This window comes from Vombatus ursinus, unplaced genomic scaffold (genome assembly GCF_900497805.2).
Source record: "Vombatus ursinus unplaced genomic scaffold, bare-nosed wombat genome assembly UNPS02014959.1, whole genome shotgun sequence".
NCBI lineage: Eukaryota > Metazoa > Chordata > Mammalia > Diprotodontia > Vombatidae > Vombatus > Vombatus ursinus.
In genome coordinates, this window is record NW_020954737.1 from 9,884,708 (window position 1) to 9,902,981 (window position 18,274).

An 18,274-nucleotide genomic window follows, 5' to 3' on the forward strand; every position below is an offset into this window, starting at 1 on the left:
CTTTAAAGTGCTACATGAATGCTAGCTATAGAGACTAAACTGAACTACTTCTGTTTTACAGATGAGGAAACTGAGAAAGAGAGATTAAGTGACTTGCCCAAGGTCAGACAGCAAATGTATCTGAGGCAGAATTCAAACTTAGGTCTTCTTGACACCAAGTCCTGGGCTCTATCCACTGTGTCATTTAGCTATCTGACCTGAATTCATTATCTTCCCCGGAAACCCTTACCTCTTGTTCCCAGGCTTCCAAACCTAGGTGCCATCCACTAGTCCTCTCACCCTCCACATGCAATCTGTTGCTAAGGCCTATCAAGTCTGCTTTCATAACATCTCTTGAATATGCCCCTTTCTCTCTTCTGACACTTTACCACCTTTGTGTAGGCCGTCATCACCTCAGACCTAGACTAGTACAAAAGCCTGGTGACTGGTCTCCCTGTTTCAAGTCTCTTTCCATTTCCCTCCTCCACTCAGCTGTCAAAGTGATCCTCTTAAAGGACAGGCCTGACCATGTTACATCTCTTTTGGTAAATTTAAATAGTTCCCTATTACTTCCAGGATTAAATATAAAATCTGTTTTTTAAAGCCTCTTATAAACTAGTCCCTTCCTACCTTTTCAATTTTCTTCTTCTTACTCCTTTCACTTCCCCATTCCCACAAGTCCTTTGATCCAGGGACACTGGTTTCCTTGCCATTCCACACACAAGACAATACATCTCCCAACTCAATACATTTTCAACAGCTTTCCTCAGGCTTGGAATCACTTCACATATCCACCACCTGGCTTCCTTCAAATCTCAGCTAAAGTCCCACCTTTTGCAAGAAGACTTTTTTCTAAATCTTACTTAGCTTTAGTGCTTTTCCTCTGAGATTACCTCACTCAGGCAGCTAAGTAGTAGAGTGGATATAGCTTGGCCTGGAGTCAAGAAGACCTGATGTTATAAAAATTATTTCTAAAAATTGAGAAAGAAGGGATTCTACCAAACTCCTTTTATGAGACAAATATAATGATGCCACCTAAACTAGACAGATAAAGAATAAGAAATCTACAGACCAATATTCCTAATGACTCAACACAAAAACATTAAATAAAACATTAGCAAAGGTGTTAGAATAATGCATTTTAAAAGATTATGTAGTGCCATACCAAACTACAAAACAATACTTTATAGAGCTAGAAAAATAATAACAAAATTCATCTGTAGGAACAAAAAAATCAAGAATATCAAGGGAATTAATGCAAAGAAATGCAAGGGAAGGTGACCTGGCCGTATCAGATCTAAAACTGTATTATAAAGCCGCAATCATCAAAACTACTTGGTACTGGCTAAGAAATAGAGTGGTGGATCAGTGAAATAGTTTAGGTATGTATACAAGTTGTCAATGACTATAGTAATCTACTGTCTGATAAACCCAAAGATTCCAGCTTCTGGAATAAGAACTTACTATTTGACAAAAACTGCTGGGAAAACTGGAAAATAGTATTGCAGAAACTAGGCATAGACCAACACCTTACAGGGCTTACACCATATACCAAGATAGTCAAAATGGATACATGATTTAGACAAAAGGCTGATACCATAAGCAAATTAAGAGAGCAAGGAATAGTTTACCTGTCAGATCTATGGAAAAAGGAAGAATTTATGACCAAACAAGAAATAGAGAACATTATGAAATGCAAAATGGATAATTTTTATTACATTAAATTAAAAAGGTTTTGCACAAACAAAAGCAACACAGCCAAGATTAGAAAGAAAGCAGAAAGAGGGGAAACAAATTTTATAGCAAGTTTTTCTCTGAATATGGATAGCATTTTCCATCAGGAGTCTTTTGGAATTGTCTTAGATCCTTGCATTGCTGAGAAGAGTTAAGTGTATCAAAGTCAGTCATCGCACAATGTGGCTGTTACTGTGTACAATGTTCTCCTGGTTCTGCTCATTTCACTCCAGTTCATATAAGTCTTTGTGGGTTTTTCTGAAGTCTGCCTGCTGATCATTTCTTATAGCACAATAGTACTCCATCACATTCATAAAACACAACTTGTTCAGTCACTCCACAAATGATGGACATCCTCTCAATTTCCAATTCCTTGCCACCACAGAAAGAGCTGCTATAAATATTTTTGTACACGTGGGCCCTTTTCCCATTTTTATGGGATACAGCCCCAGAAGTGGTATTGCTGGGTCAAAGAGTATGGACAATTTTATAGCCCTCTGGGCATAGTTCCAAACTGCTCTCCAGAATGGCTGGATCAGTTCACAACTCTACCAACAATGCATTAGTGTTCCAATTTCCCCACATCTTCTCCAACATTTCTCATTTTCCTTTTTTGTGATATTAGCCAATAATCGAGAGAAAGAACTATGGAGTCTGAATGCAGATGGAAGCATACTATTTGCTCTCCTTTTCTTTTGTTGTTTGTTTTGTTTCTTTTTTCTCATGGTTCCTCCTATTAGTTCTAATTCTGCTTTAGATCATGACTAATGTGAAAATATGCTTAATATGAATGTATAAGTAGAGCCTATATAAGACTGCATGCCATCTTCAGGATGGGAGAGAAGAGTGAGGGAGAGAAAATTTGAAAATAAAAATTAATTAATTAATTATAAAAAAAACCAAACAACTGTGCATACTCTTTGATCCACCAATACCACTACTAGGTCTGTACATGAAATAGATCATAAAAAAGGGAAAAGAACCCACATGTACAAAAATATTTATAGCAGCTCTTTCTGTGGTGGCAAAGAACTAGAAATTGAGGGGATGCCCATCAATTGGGGAATGGTTGAACAAGTTGTGGTAAATGAATATAATGGAATACTATTGTTTTATAAGAAATGATGAGCAGGTGGATTTCAGAAAAACCTGGAAAGACTTACATGAACTGATGTTAAATGAAGTGAGCAGAACCAGGAGAACATTGTACACAGTAACAGCAATATCATGCAATGACCAGCTTTTACAGACTTAGCTCTTCTTGGCAATACAATGATCTAAGACAATTCCAAAAGACTCATGATGGAAAATGCTATCCACATCCAGAGAAAGAACTATGGAGTCTGAATGCAGATTGAAGCAGACCATTTTCTCCTTTTTCTTTCTTTCTCGTGGTTTTTCTCTTTTGTTCTGATTCTTCTTTCACAACATGACTAATGTGAAAATATATTTAACATGACTGTTCATGTATAGCTTATATCAGATTGCATACTGTCTTGGGGAGGGGGGAGAGAAGGGAAGGAGAAGAACTGGAATTCAAAATTTCATAAAAGTGAATGTTAAAATTAAAAATAAATAAATAAATAAAAATATTATGTAGTATTAAAATGTTGGAATTATAGCAGGAATGCAGAGTTGGTCAGTTATTAGGAGTTATACACACAACAGTTCAATAACAATAATAACAAAAATCACAGTTGTACCAAAAGATGCACAAAAAGTTTTTGATAGCATACAACACTCATTTCTGTTTAAAAAAAAAAATAAAAAAGTATTACAATAAACAGACCATCCCTTCACAGGGCAAAAAGCATATAACTAAAACCAAAAAGTAACATTATCTTGAAAGGAGAAACACTAGAGGCTATTCCAATAAGATCAAGGGAAAAAGCAAAGATACTCATAACACGTGCCTATTGTAGTCTCTATCATCAAAGAACTTATCTTCCACTGGGAAAGTATAATGTGTTTCTAATAAATTCCCAAATCCTCAGAACTAGCTAGGAAAACAATAGTGTGAAAAAGATTAAAGCTAGAGACAGTGCCCCTCCCACCACTACCTCAGGAACAGAGCTCAACTTTAACATAAAGTTCAAAGCCAAGAAACAGAAAGGAAAATATGAGCAAATAAACAAACAAAAAACTGACCATAAAAAGCAGATCAAGATGTAAACTCAGAAGACAACAATGTCTACATACACACATACACACAAATATATATATATATAGATCAAGACACAAATTCAGAAGACAATCTTTCTCTCCTCTCTTTCTCACATATATATATGTATGTATGTATGTATGTATGTGTACATGTATGTATACAATAGCTACAAGCAAAGCCTCAAGAAAAAAAAAATGTGAATTGGGCATAAGCCCAATAAGAATTTCTGAAAGAGCTAAAAAACAGATTTACAAAATCAAAGAGTGGTAGAGGAAAAAGTGGGAAAAGAAATGGGATGAATTTACTCATAAAACAGAAGCAAATAACAGAATGGATAAGAAACCAGAACCCAACAATATGTTGTTTACAAGAAACACACTTGAAAAAAAGAGACACACACACTTAAAATAAGGAGTTAAAGCAGAATCTATTATGCTTCACCTGAAGTAAAAAAGGCAGGCGTAGCAGTCATGGTCTCAGACAAAGCAGAAGCAAAAACAGACCTAATTTAAAATGACAGGCAGGGAAACTACATCTTGCTAAAAGGCACCACAGAAAATGAAGTGACATCCATTCTGAACACATATGCATAAAATGGCATAGCATCCAAATTCTTAAAGGAAAAATTAAATGAATTACAGGAATAAATAAGACAGCAAAACCATGGTAGAGTGGGAACTCAACTTTACCCTCTCAGAACTAAATAACCATAAATAACCATAAAATAAATAAGAAGGTGAGGAGATGAATAGAATTTTAGAAAAGTTAGATATGATAGACCTCTGGAGAAAACTAAATGAAAATAGAAAGGAGTATACCTTTTTCAATAGAGTGTTGAGCCCAGAATGAGGAAGACTCATCTTCATATTTTCAAATCCAGCCTCAGACACTAGTTACTGACCCTAGGCAAGTAACTTAATCCTATTTGCCTCAGTTTTCTCATCTATAAAATAGGCTGGATAAGGAAATGGCAAACCATTCCAGTATCTTTGCCCAAGAAAATACCAAATGAGGTCTTGAAGAGTATGACAACTGAAAAATGACTGAGCAACTTAACTTTTCCTCAGTCATACAGGGAGTTTTTCACAAAAACTGACCATATATTTGGGCACAAAAACCTCATAATCAAATGCAGAAAGGCAGAAATGTTAAATGCATCCTTTCAGACCATAATGCAATAAAATTTACACTCAATAAAGAAAGGGTCATAGAAGCAAAGATTATAAATTAATTGGAAACTAAACAATTCAATCCTAAAGAATGAGTGGATCAAAGAACAAATCATAGAAATAATCAATAATTACAGTAGAGAACAAAAAAAAAACCTTACAATGAAGCAAAGATAGATAGATAGACACCTCTCAATACAACATGCAGTATTCATCATACAGAATTTCTTTTTTCTTTTTTTATGCTTTTTGATGAGGCAATTGGAGTTAAGTGACTTGCCCAGGGTCACACAGCTAACAAGTGTCAAGTGTCCGAGGCTGAATTTGAACTCAAGTCCACCTGACTTCACTGGAGCTCTATCCACTGTGTGACCTAGCTGCCCTCATACAGGTTTTCTTGAAATGATAATTGCTATATATTTTGAATCCTCTCTTATGTTCTACTATGCACATGACATGCTTTTTTTTCTTTTCTTACTTTGTATTTAAGTTTATGATGTTTCTTTTTCTTTTTTCTATTCTGTATTTGAGTTCTGATATTTGAGTTAAAAATTTAAAAAAAATAAAAATATGTCTCATTCTCAACAAAAAAAGAAAGAATCAATAATTTCATTAAAGAGAATGAATGACAATGAGACAAACCAAAATTTGTGGAATGCAGCCAAAGAAGTACTTGGGATAAATTATTTATCTCTAAATACATACATCAATAAAAAAAGAGAAAGAGCAGATCAATTAATTGGGCATGCAACTAAAAAAAAAATCAGAAAAAAAGAACAAATTTTAAATCCCCAATTAAACACTGAAATGGAAATACTGAAAATCAAAGGACACATCAATAAAATTTAAATTTAAAGAGCCCACTGACTAATAAATAAAACTGGAAGCTGGTTTTATGGAAAAGTAATAAAACAGATTGACAATTGGTTATTTTGATTTTTTAAAAAATCAATATAAAAAATGAAAAGAATATAAACACACCAAACAATGAAGATGAAATTAAAGCAATTTTTAGGAGTTGCTTTGCACCATTATAGGCCAGTAAAACTGACAATCTAAGTTAAATGAATAAATATTTACAAAAATGTAAACTGCCCAGATTGACTAAAGAAGAAATGGAATACTTAAATAACCCTATCTTTGAAAAAGAAATTCAACAAGTCATAACTGAGCTTCTTAACAAAAAATCCCCAGGACCACATGGATTTAAAAGTGAATTCTATCAAACATCTACGGAACAGTTAATTCCAATACTATATGAACTATCTGAAGAAAAATAGGAAAAGGAGTCCTACCTTTTATGATACAAATATGGTTTTGATACCTAAACTAAGGAAAGCAAAAACAGAAAAAGAAAACTACAGACCAATTTCCCTAATAAATACTGATACAAAAATTTTAATAAAATGCTAGGAAGGATATTACGGCAATATATCATACACTGTAAAAAGGTGGGATTTATACCAGGAATGCAGGGCTGGTTCAATATTAGGAAAATTATAACTGACCATATCAATAACAAAAACAAAAACAAATCATATGATTATGTCAACAGATGCAGAAAAAGCTTTAGACAAAATACAATACCCATTCCTATTAAAAATACTAGAAAGCATAAGAATAAATGGAGCCTTTCTTAAAATGATAAGTAGTATTTATCTAAAACCAAGAATAAGCATTATCTGTAATAGAAACAGATCAGTGGTGAAACAAAAATGTCCATTATCACCACTATTATTCAATGTACTAAAAATATTAACTATAGTAATAAAATAAGAAAAGCTGAAGGAATAAAAATAGGCAATGAGGAAACAAAACTATTACTCTTTGTACATACTATGATGGTACACTAAAGAACCCTAGAGAATCAACTAAAATATTAGTTGAAACAATTAACAACTTTAAGAAAGTTACAGGATATAAAATAAACCCACATAAATCATTGGCATTTCTATATATTAACAACAAAACCCAGCAGCAGGAGATAAAAAGAGAAATCTATCTAAAATAACTGCAAACATTATAAAATATTTGGGAGTCTATCTGTCAAGACAAACCAGGACTATATGACCACAATTACGAAACACTTCACACAAATAAATACAAATCTAAACAACTTAGAGAAATATTAATTGCTCATGGATAGGTTGAGCCAATATAATAAAAATAACAATTCCACCAAAATTAATTTACCTATTTGTTGCCCTACCAAACAAACTACCAAAGAATTATTTTATAAAGCTAGAAAAAATAACAAAATTCATCTAGGAGGACAAAAAGTAAAGAATATCAAGGAAATCTAGGAAAAAAAATTAACGAATCAAATGAAAAATGTAAAGGAAGGTAGCCTAGCAATACCAGATTTCAAACTATAATACAATGCTGTAATCATTGAAAAAATCTGGTACTTGATAAGAAATAAAGCAATGGATTAGTGGAATAGATTAGGTTCACAATACACAGTAGTAAATGACCACAGTAATCTAGTGTTTGATAAACCCAAAGAACCTAGCTTTGGGAGCAAGAACTTGCCATTTGACAAAAATTGCTGGAAAAACTGGAGAGAAGTATGGCAGAAGCTAGGCATAGAACTACATCTCACACCATATACCAAGATAAGGTCAAAATGGGTATATGATTTGGACATAAAGCATTATATAATAAGCAAATTAGGGAAGCATGGAAAATTTTACCTGCGAGATCTACAGATAAAGAAAAATTTACAATCCAACTAAAGATACAGAAGATCATTAAAAGTAAAATATAAAGTTCTGATTACATGAAATTTAAAACACTATGCACAAGCAAAATGAAGGAAGCCAAAATTAGAAGGAAAGTAAGATATTGGGAGGAGGGCAGGATTTTACAGCAAGTTTCTCTAATAAAAGGCCTCATTTCTCAAATATACAGGGAACTGAGACAAATTTAGAAAATTAATACCCATTCCCCAACTGATAAATGGCCAAAGGATATGAACAGGCAATTTTCAGCCAAAGAAATCAAAGCTATCTATAGTCATATGAAAAAATGCTCAAAATCACTACACTACCGATTAGAGAAATGAAAACAATTCTGAGGTACCATCTCACACCTATCAGATTGGCTAATATAACAGAAAAGGAAAATGACAGATACTGGAGGGAATGTGGGGAAACTGGGATACTAACGCACTGGTGGTGGAGTTGTGAACTGATCCAACCATTCTAGAGAGTAATTTGGAACTATGCTATAAGGGCTATAAAATTGTGCATAACCTTTGACTCAGCAATACCACTACTTGGTCTGTATTCCAAAGAGATTTTCAAAAAAGAAAGGAAAGGAAAAGAAAAGGACCTATATGTACAGAAATATTTCTAGCAGCTCTTTTTGTAGTGGCAAAAAAGTGGAAACTAGGGGGATTCCCATCAATTGGGGAATGGCTAAACAAGTTTTGGTACACAATTGCAATAAAATACTATTGTGCTATAAGAAATGATGAGCAGGATGCTTTCAGAAAAACATGAACTGATGTAAAGTGAAGTGAGCAGAACCAGAACACTGTACACAGTAACAGTAATACTGAATGATGATCAACTATGAATGACTTAGCTATTCTCAGACTTATGATGAAAAAAAGTTATCCATCTCGACAGAAAGAATTGATGGAGTCTGAATGCAGATTGAAGCATACCCTTTTTTTTTTACTTTTTTCTTGTTTTTTTTTTCTTGGTATGTATTTTCTTTCACAACATGACTAATATGGAAATGTTTTGTATGACTGCACATGTATAACCTTTATCAAATTGCTTGCCTTCTGGACTTCAGAAAAAATTGGAAAGACTTGTATGGACTGATGCTGAGTGAAGTGAGCAGAACCAGGAGAACATTGCAATAACAGCCATGTTGTGCAATGACTAAGGTTGATAGACTTAGCTCTTCTCAGCAATGCAAGGATCTAAGACATCTCCAAAGGTCTCATGATGGAAAATGCTATCCATATTCAAAGAAATAACTATGGAGTTTGAATGCAGATTGAAGCACACTATTTGCTATTTTTTTTCTTTTGTATTGTTTTGTTTTCTCTTTCTTGTGGTTCCTCCTATTGGTTCTAATTCTTCCTTACAACATCACTAATGTGAAAATATGTTTAATAGGAATGTATATGTATAGCATATATCAGATTGTGCTCCATCTTGTGCAGGGAGGTAGGGAGGAAGGAGAAGAAAAATTTTAAACTCAAAAGCTTATGGAAGTGATTGTTGATAAATCAAAATAAATTAATGAAAAAGTGAAAAAAATTGCTTGCCTTCTCAATGATGGGGGAGGGGATGGAGGGAAGGAGAGAATTTGTATCTCAGAATTTTAAAAAAACTAATGTTTAAAATTATTTTTACATGTAACTGGAAAAAATATGAAGAAATATATGCATAAATAAAAAAAAGAAAAAAAAGAAAAGGTTACTGTTTAACCTCAGTGAACAATTATTTAAAACAGTAGCCTAACTTAAGGAAAGGTCTAGATCCCTCCTCTACTTCTCTCTTTAGAGATGCCAACAAACAAAATCTATTACACTATGGATCAGCAACTTTTTTGGTGTTGAGAATCAATAAAAAGTCCAGGCAATGCATATGTGTGTGTTGTGTGTGTGTGTGTGTGTGTGTGTGTGTGTGTGTGTGTGTGTGTACTAAATTGCAGGCAGTATAGAGAAAGGAGGAAGAAGATAATAAAAGAAAGAGAAAGAGGAAAGAGTAAGAAAGATTATTCATTTGCTGGTAATGGCAGCATAGCACTTTTTCAAAGTCCTTCAAATAGAATAGCTTGGGTCAAATGTCTCAAATGCAATCTCATTCATGTTAGCTATATGGATATGCAAAACAGTTAAAAGAATACAAAGATTTCAATTTCACTTAGCCCTCAGCACCTTGTGAAAGCTTGGCAATCCAAAGTATCCAGTTCACAGAATTACACAGAAACTATATATACAACAAATGGCACCTAAGTTAAATAGATCTGTTTATTATTTATTTAAAGTCTATTTATATAGACCAAAAATAAGCAATAAAAACTGATTTATATCCCAAATCTTTTGGTTTTGAGTTTACCCTCTTACCCATACCCCCAAAAAACACACATATCAAACTGAAGATAAACTTAAAACTTTTTAGGTGGAAATTTCAAGCCCAGACAATTTAAAGTAATTTCTGCTAGTATGGAGCAAAAACTAGTTTATGTCAATCAGAAATATTCAGAGTACCCTTAGGGGACTCAAGGGCCTTCTTTTCAACTCCATTTATACACCTTAACATGAAATATGTGTTCACAATATCCTGCTTCTAACAGAAAATACATTTACTCTTAACATGGACAATTGCTATGCTATATCACGAAATGCTCTATTGCCCTCACTTTGAGCTACGTTCTCTGCACAAGAGCAAGAGAAAAGCACTTGAATCACATATTAGCAAAGCTAATTGTAGAATGAAGACTCATCAGTAAGAAATATTTCAAGACTGATTCAACAAGAGATGAAGCATAAACTGAGGTTCCACAACAAGTGTATATCAACTATTAGTGATGTATAAACTGCAGTATTCATTCCCAGTTTGAGCTGCTAGATGGATTATTTAAACCTTAGTAACAATATATGTGCAAGATTATTTTTGCCCTCAAAATTCAATGCTATTTTACCATAATTACCAAGACACAACAATAAATGAACTACCAGTGACAGGGGCATATGTTACCTGAATATGTCTAAACATGTTCACAATCCTTTACAACTTGGACCTAACCTATGTTTCTAGTCTCATTGGACGTTATTCCTTCTCTCAGACTTCTTTCTTCTCCTCACATGTGGTGACTTTGCACTTGGCCATTCTGCATATCCTCTCCTCCTTCTCTACTCCATCCCCAACATATCTTTCAATCCAATGACACCGACCTCCTGGCTGTCCCTCATACAAGATACTCTATCTCTTGAATCAGCATTTTCACTGGCTGCCCCCCTCCCCATTCAAGGAATGCTTTCCCTTTCCATCTCTGAGTCCTGGCTTTCTTCAAGTCCTAATTAAAATCCTAACTTCCATAGGAAGCCTTTCCCAATCTCTCTTTAATTCTAGGGCCTTACTTCTTAATTACCTCCAACTTATCCAGAATATATTCTGTTTGTACAGTTGTTTGTGTGGTGTCTCCCCACTAGACTGTGAGTTCCTTGAGAGCAACAACTTTTATCTTTCTTTATATCCCCAGTGCTTAGCACAATACCTGGCACATAGTAGGCTCTTAATGTTTACTGACTAATGATGGATTATATTTATTCTTCATATACTTATATATGTACTCATCTCCTCCATTGGAGTATAAGCTCTTTGAGACAATAGATTTCTTCATTTTTGCACTTGTATTCCTAGCATCATGTTTGGAACAGAGTAAGTAGTCAATAAATATGTATTAATTGAACAGATCTTTTAAACACTATGTCTCTAAGTTCTTCAACCAAGCAGATATATTCTGAAGAATATAATAACTACTGGGTCAGTTTTTCCCTCTTTTAACTAGATAAATATCAAAGTTTGAAAAGCACAAAAGGCTATGGGATATTTAATGATTTAAACTAGTGAATTTTTAGGTTTTTGGGAAACTATAAAAGATTAGACTTAAGATCTAAAATACCAACTTGGTCATAGTTGTATCCTGTAGCAGCCCTTTATGAACTGGAAAACAAGCAAAACTATCTTGCTGAATGTTTCAAGAATTGTTCTTGATTCAGAACCACAGATTTCATCTCCTAAAAATCAACTTTCATTCATATTTATTTATCCCTCTGTAATCATAAACTTATATAGTACTAATTAGTTTCTTACCTTGGATTTAGCATACCATGTGAAGTGAAGGTAATTGGTGTCACTGGGTACTAGCAGGTTAAAGGATAGTGCGTAGTGATTAATAAGATCATTTCTCACATAATAAAGTTCTGCATCAATACCTAGAAAAACAAGAATAAGGAAAAAAGAAATTTATAAATGATAAATTAAGTTAATGATAAACATGAGTTATTTCTATTCACCACTAACAGATCAGCCTTCTTTGTGTACCCCTCTAATTATGTCACCTCTCTGCTCAAAAACCTTCAATAGTTCCCTATGACCTCCTAAATAAAGTCAAAACTCCCTAGTCTGGCAAAATGCTAGGGCTACTCTACCTTTTCAACCTATTCACTAGTCAAGTCAAATTAGCAAATATTAGGTACCTAAATCATGCAAACCACTGTCTAGACAAGTAAACTTTCTCTTTCAGACTGTAAGCTAGCCATAAGATTCTACAAATCTGTGAAGACCACCTATTTTCCATTTTCAAGCCAGCTGTCATTGATGATAAGAATAACAATAACAACAATAATAATAATAAATTTCATCTCCAACTTAGCTTATAAAAGGTGTCAGGAAGAACATAACCACCTCTGTCATGCATTTGTTTCAAACTGTTTCACTCTGTATCAAGTTTTAAGTGAGAGGATAAAAGGAAAACAAAAAGGAGGTGGTGGTAAAGAAAGAAAGAAAGAAAGAAAGGGTGGAGTAGGTAAGGCCAAAAAAAAAAGGTGGAAAGGAGATGAAAAAGAGACTATTATGCTGCTTGCAAATACAAACTCTTAAAAATTGCTACTTTGGCATAGCTTTTGTCACAAAACAGATACTTAGAAGTAAAAAACAAAAATCGCTACTTTGGCATTGCTTCTATCACAAAATAGATACTTAGTTTGAAGTAAAGGCTTCTGTAACCAACAGTAGAATGAATTATTGTGCAGAGAGAAAGATGATATTAAGTGTCCCCCCGCGAACCCTACAATGTTCAGAGATCTTAAAGGGAATCAGATAAGACAAAGGGCATGGGAGTGGTTTTGTTACATTCTGATGCTCTTAAAAGACAGGACTGAGGGGTGGGGACAAAAAAAAATATTAAAGAATTAAGGAGCAAAGGTAGGGGAAACACTAACTGTGGTACACACAAAGAAATCTATACAGACAAGTAAAGGGTTGGGGGAGTGGACATCACCTGAACCTCATTTTCAAATGAACTTATCAAAGGAAAGCAGAATGTACTTTCATCTACACGCGCGCACACACACACACACACACACACACACACACACACACACACGAAATGGATGGATAACTATATTCAACTAAATAGGGAAACAGGAAGGAAAAGAGAAGAGAAAAGAGGGAATAAGACAGAGGGTAGACTCCAGGAGTTACTCGTAAGTAAAACAAACTAAATTTGAAGGATGAAGAAAATAAAAGGTAAGAATCTATGATAGATAAAAAGAAAGTGGGGAACAAAGAAAATAAACTATAAAAGAATAGTGTGGAGGAAATACACAATTGAAAATCATAACTGTGAAGAATAAGATGAATATAATAGCATTTATATAGTACTTTAAAGGTTATAAAGCACTATATATTATATATATGTATATACCTACAAAAGAGAAGAGATAGAATGGATTAGAAAGCAGAATCCAACAATATGTTGTTTACAAGAAATACATTTGAAACAAAGATTGATAGAGTTAAAAGAAGTTGAAGAAAAATCTATTACGTCTCAGTTGAACTCAAAAAATCAAGACTAGCAATCGTGATCTCATACAAGGCAATCTCAAAAAAACATGACTTTATAAACAGGGGAAACTACATTTTGTTGAAAAGTACAACAGACAATATCATCGTTTAACATTTATGTAATGATCTAACATCTAAATACTCAAAGGAAAGGCCAAACTAGTTGTAGGGAGCAACAGACAGTAAAGTTATAATAGTGAGGACCCCCAATGTACCCCTTTCAGAGGTAGACAACTCTAAACCAAAAAATAAATAAATAAATAAACAACAGAAAAGTTTAGGGCCCAAATTTATCCTTTTTTTTTTAAATTTTTTTTGATTGGGCAATGGGGGTTAAGTGACTTGCCCACGGTACGGCCCAAATTTAAAAAAAAAAAACTCTCTGGTGATTAATAAATGGGAAGAGAAATTGATATATCTATTTCTCAGCTGTTCATAGCACCTTTCTAAAACTTACCATATATTAAGCAGGACATAAAAAAGTCACAAACAAGGGCAGAAAAGCAGTAATATTAAACACATTCTTTACTAGCCACATTGAAATAAAAATTATATTTTAAAAGGGCCCAAGGAAGAAAAAGTAACTAAATCCTATAGAACTGGTGGGTCAAATAACAAACCATAATATCAACCAATAATTTTATTAAAGATAATGACAACAATGAGATAGCACACTAAACATTTTTGCGATATAGGCAAAGCAGTCCTTAAAGGGAAAATGTTTATCTCTAAACACTTTAATCAATTAAAAAAGAGAGGATAGATTAAAAATAAAAATTGGATATGCAACTAAAAAACTAGAAAACCAACTTTTTGAAAAAATTCAACCCCAATTAAACAACAAAATACAAATTCTGGGGTAGAGTTCTGGGAGCCAGGATGACAGAGTAAGAAGTAAGTCAATCTCACCATCCCCTTATTAACCTCTGAAAGCCCAGAAAACATCACCCCAGGAAAATCCCTGGAACAGCTGAACCAGCAGAAAGACAGGGTGCAGCAGTCCTGGTGGCCCACAAAACTTGAGGAATTAACAGGAAAGGCCCCTCTTGCCCTGCGGGAGGGAGAGCAATACAGAACAGCAGGCTTCCCAGCAAGCTAGCAGAAAGCCCTACCTCAGCATACCAAGGGGAGATCCGGAACCCCAGGTGATGGAGCAGGCAAGCACCAACACCAGGACCCTCAATGCCTCAGTACGGGCAGGGGAACCAGTGAAAACTGGCTAAGAAAACCACCACATGCCATGGTGTTCTATGGCAGCCAAGTCTCCCAGTGCCTCAGTAAAACTCTGGGAAGCACAGCTCCAAAGGGGAAAGCCTTGGGCAGAGAAACATGCAGCAGTGAAATATCCATCTGAAAGAAGCTGAAGAAAGCTAAAGGAAAGGCCGGGGTGAACAGGCTGCAGGGACCAGGCTACCTAATCCTACCCCTAGAGTTCCAGTGTTGTTGATTCCAGCCCCACACCAGGTAAGCTGCCAGAACCCTACAGCCTCCAATTGCCAGCATTGGAGGCCTCAGCACTCAAAGTCAGTGACCAGGCCCTGTGCTCCCAACACAAGAAGCTTGGGTCAGTGCCCCCTTACCTAGAATCAGAAGGTAAAATAGTCATAGAAAGAATCCACCAACCACCTCCTAAAAGAGATCCCAAACAGAAAATGCCAAGGAATATAGTAGCCAAATTCCAAAATTACCAGGTCAAAGAGAAAATACTGCAAGTAGCCAGAAAGAAACAATTTAAATATCATGGAACCACAGTCAGGATTATATAGGACCTTTAATCTACATTAAAAGATTGTAGGGCATGAAATACGATATTCTATAAGGCAACGGAGCTTAGATTACAACCAAGGATCGACTACCCAGCAAAAATGAGCATAATCTTTCAGGGGAGGTGATAGACATTCAAAGAAATAAGGGACTTCCAAACCTTCCTGGTAAAAAGACCAGCGCTCAACAGAAAATTTGATCTTCAAATACAAGACTCAAGAGAGACATAAAAAGGTAAATGGGACAGAAAAAAACATGTTATTAATAAGGGCAAACTGTTTACATCCCTACAAGGGAAGATGACACTTGTAACTCTTGAGAACTGTATTGTTATTACACCATTTTAAAGGGGTACACATAGATAGAAGGGGTGGATATAAGTTGACTTTGATGCAATGATAAAAAAAGATCTCATCAAGTGGGTTAAATGGATATAAGTAAGTGGATTAATCTGATCTAACTAAGGGAATGTACTGGGAGAAAAGGAAAGGAGGAGGCAGCAAGGGTAAATTACATTACAGGAAAAGGCACAAAAACCTATTGTACCAGAGGGAAGAAGGGAGGGAGATGAGCATTATTTGAACCTTACTCTCATCAGTTTTGGCTCAAGGAGGGAATAACAATCAGTTAGGTATAGAAATCTAACTTGCCCTATAGGCAGTAAGAGGGAAAAGGGGAAGGAAAAGGGAGGGGGAATAGAAGGGAGGGAGGAAGTAGTAAGGGTAAGGGGAAAGAAAACGGAGGGGACTAATAGAAGTGAGGTGGAACTGAGGGAGGTGGTGGTCAAAAGCAAAACACTAGTAAGGAGGGAAAGGGAGAAAGGAGAAAGAAAAGCATAAGCAGGGAGGAAATGGGATGGAAAGAAAGACAAAGATAGTAATCATAACTGTGAATGTGAATGGGATGAACTCTCTCATAAAACAGAAGATAGCAGAATGGATTAAAAACCATAATCCTACAATATGCTGTTTACAGAAAACACATTTGAAACAGAGGGACACACACAGGGTAAAGGTAAAAGGTTGGAGAAGAATATATTAGCTCAGCTGAAGTAAAAAAATCAAGGGTAGTAATCCTGATCTCAGACAAAGCAAAAGCAAAAATAGATCTTGCCAAAAGAGATAAGGAAGGAAACTACATCCTGCTAAAAAGCACCATAGACAATGAAGTAATATCATTACTAAACATATATGTAACAAGTGGTATAGCATCCAAATTTTTAGAGGAGAAGTTCAGGGAGCTACAGGAAGAAATAGACAGCAAAACTATACTAGTGGGAGACCTCAACCTCACCCTTTCTGAACTAGATAAATCTAACCACAAAATAAACAAGAAAGAAGTTAAGGAGGTGAAAAGAATATTAGAAAAGTTAGGCATGGTAGACCTCTGGAGAAAATTGAATGGGTATAGAAAGGAATATACTTTTTTCTCAACAATACATGGCACATACACAAAAACTGACCATGTAATAGGGCATAAAAACATCACAATCCAATGCAGAAAGACAAATATTAAATGTATCCTTTTCAGATCATGATGCAATAAACAGTATATGTAATAAAAGGCCACAGAAAGATAGGCTAAAAAATAATTGGAAATTAAATAATCTAACCTTAAAAAATGAATGGGTCAAACAACAAATCATAGAAACAATCAATAACTTCATTCAAGAGAATGACAATAATAAGACAACATGCCAAAATTTATGGGATGCAGCAAAAGCAGTTGTTAGAAGAATTCTTATATCTCTAAATGCTTACATGAATAAAATAGAGAAGAGGAGATCAATGAATTGGGCATGCAACTAAAAAAAAAAACTAAAAAAGAACAAATTAAAAATCCTCAATTAAACACCAAATTAGAAATACTGAAAACCAAAGGAGAGATTAATAAAATAGAATTTAAGAAAACTACTGAACTAATAAATAAAACTAAGAGATGGTTTTATGAAAAAACCAATAAAATAGATAAACTTTTGGTTAATTTAATTAAAAAAAGAAGAAAACCAAATTACCAGTATCAAAAACAAAAAGGATGAATCCACCACCAAGGAAGACAAAATTAAAATAATAATTAGGAACTATTTTGCCCAACTGTATGCCAATAAATTTGACAATCTTAGTGATATTAATGCACATTTACAAAAATATAAATTGCCCAGATTAACAGAACAGGAAGTAAAATACTTAAATAAGCCCATCTCTGAAAAAGAAATTCAACAAACCACTGATGAACTCCCTTGGAAAAAATCTCCAGGGCCAAATGGATTTACAAGGGAATTCTATCAAACATTTAAAGAACAATTAATTCTAATACTATATAGACTATTTGGGAAGACAGGTGATGAAGGAGTCTTACTAAATTCTTTTTATGATACAAATATGGTGCTGATACCTAAACCAGGAAGAGTCAAAACAGAGAAAGAAAATTATAGACCAATTTCCCTAATGAATACAGATGCAAAAATTTTAAACAAAATATTAGCAAATAGATTACAGCAATTTATCACAAGAATAATATAGTATAACCAGGTAGAATTTATACCAGGAATGCAGGGCTGGTTCCATATTAGGAAAATTATTACCATAATTGATTATATCAACAACTAAACTAACAGAAACCATATGATCATCTCAATAGACGCAGAAAAAGCTTTTGACAAGATACAACGTCCATTCCTATTAAAAACACTAAAGAGCAAAGGAATAAACAGAGTCTTCCTTAAAATAATAAGGAGCATCTACCTAAAGCCTTCAGCAAGCATTATACGTAATGGGGACAAGTTAGAAGCATTTCCAGTAAGATTGGGGGTGAAACAAGGATGTCCATTATCACCACTGTTGTTCAATATTGTACTAGAAACATTA

At 34.4% G+C, this 18,274-nt stretch overlaps 1 protein-coding gene across 3 annotated transcripts in view; it reads right to left on the bottom strand.

Moving 5' to 3' along the window:
* RYK (receptor-like tyrosine kinase) overlaps nt 1-18,274 on the bottom strand; it is a 108,222-nt gene that overhangs the window by 76,025 nt on the left and 13,923 nt on the right. For all 3 annotated transcript variants that reach the window (XM_027845300.1, XM_027845299.1, XM_027845301.1), the window contains exon 2: nt 11,889-12,010. In XM_027845300.1, coding sequence (XP_027701101.1) covers nt 11,889-12,010 — 122 coding nt within the window. The remainder of the gene's footprint in view (nt 1-11,888; nt 12,011-18,274) is intronic.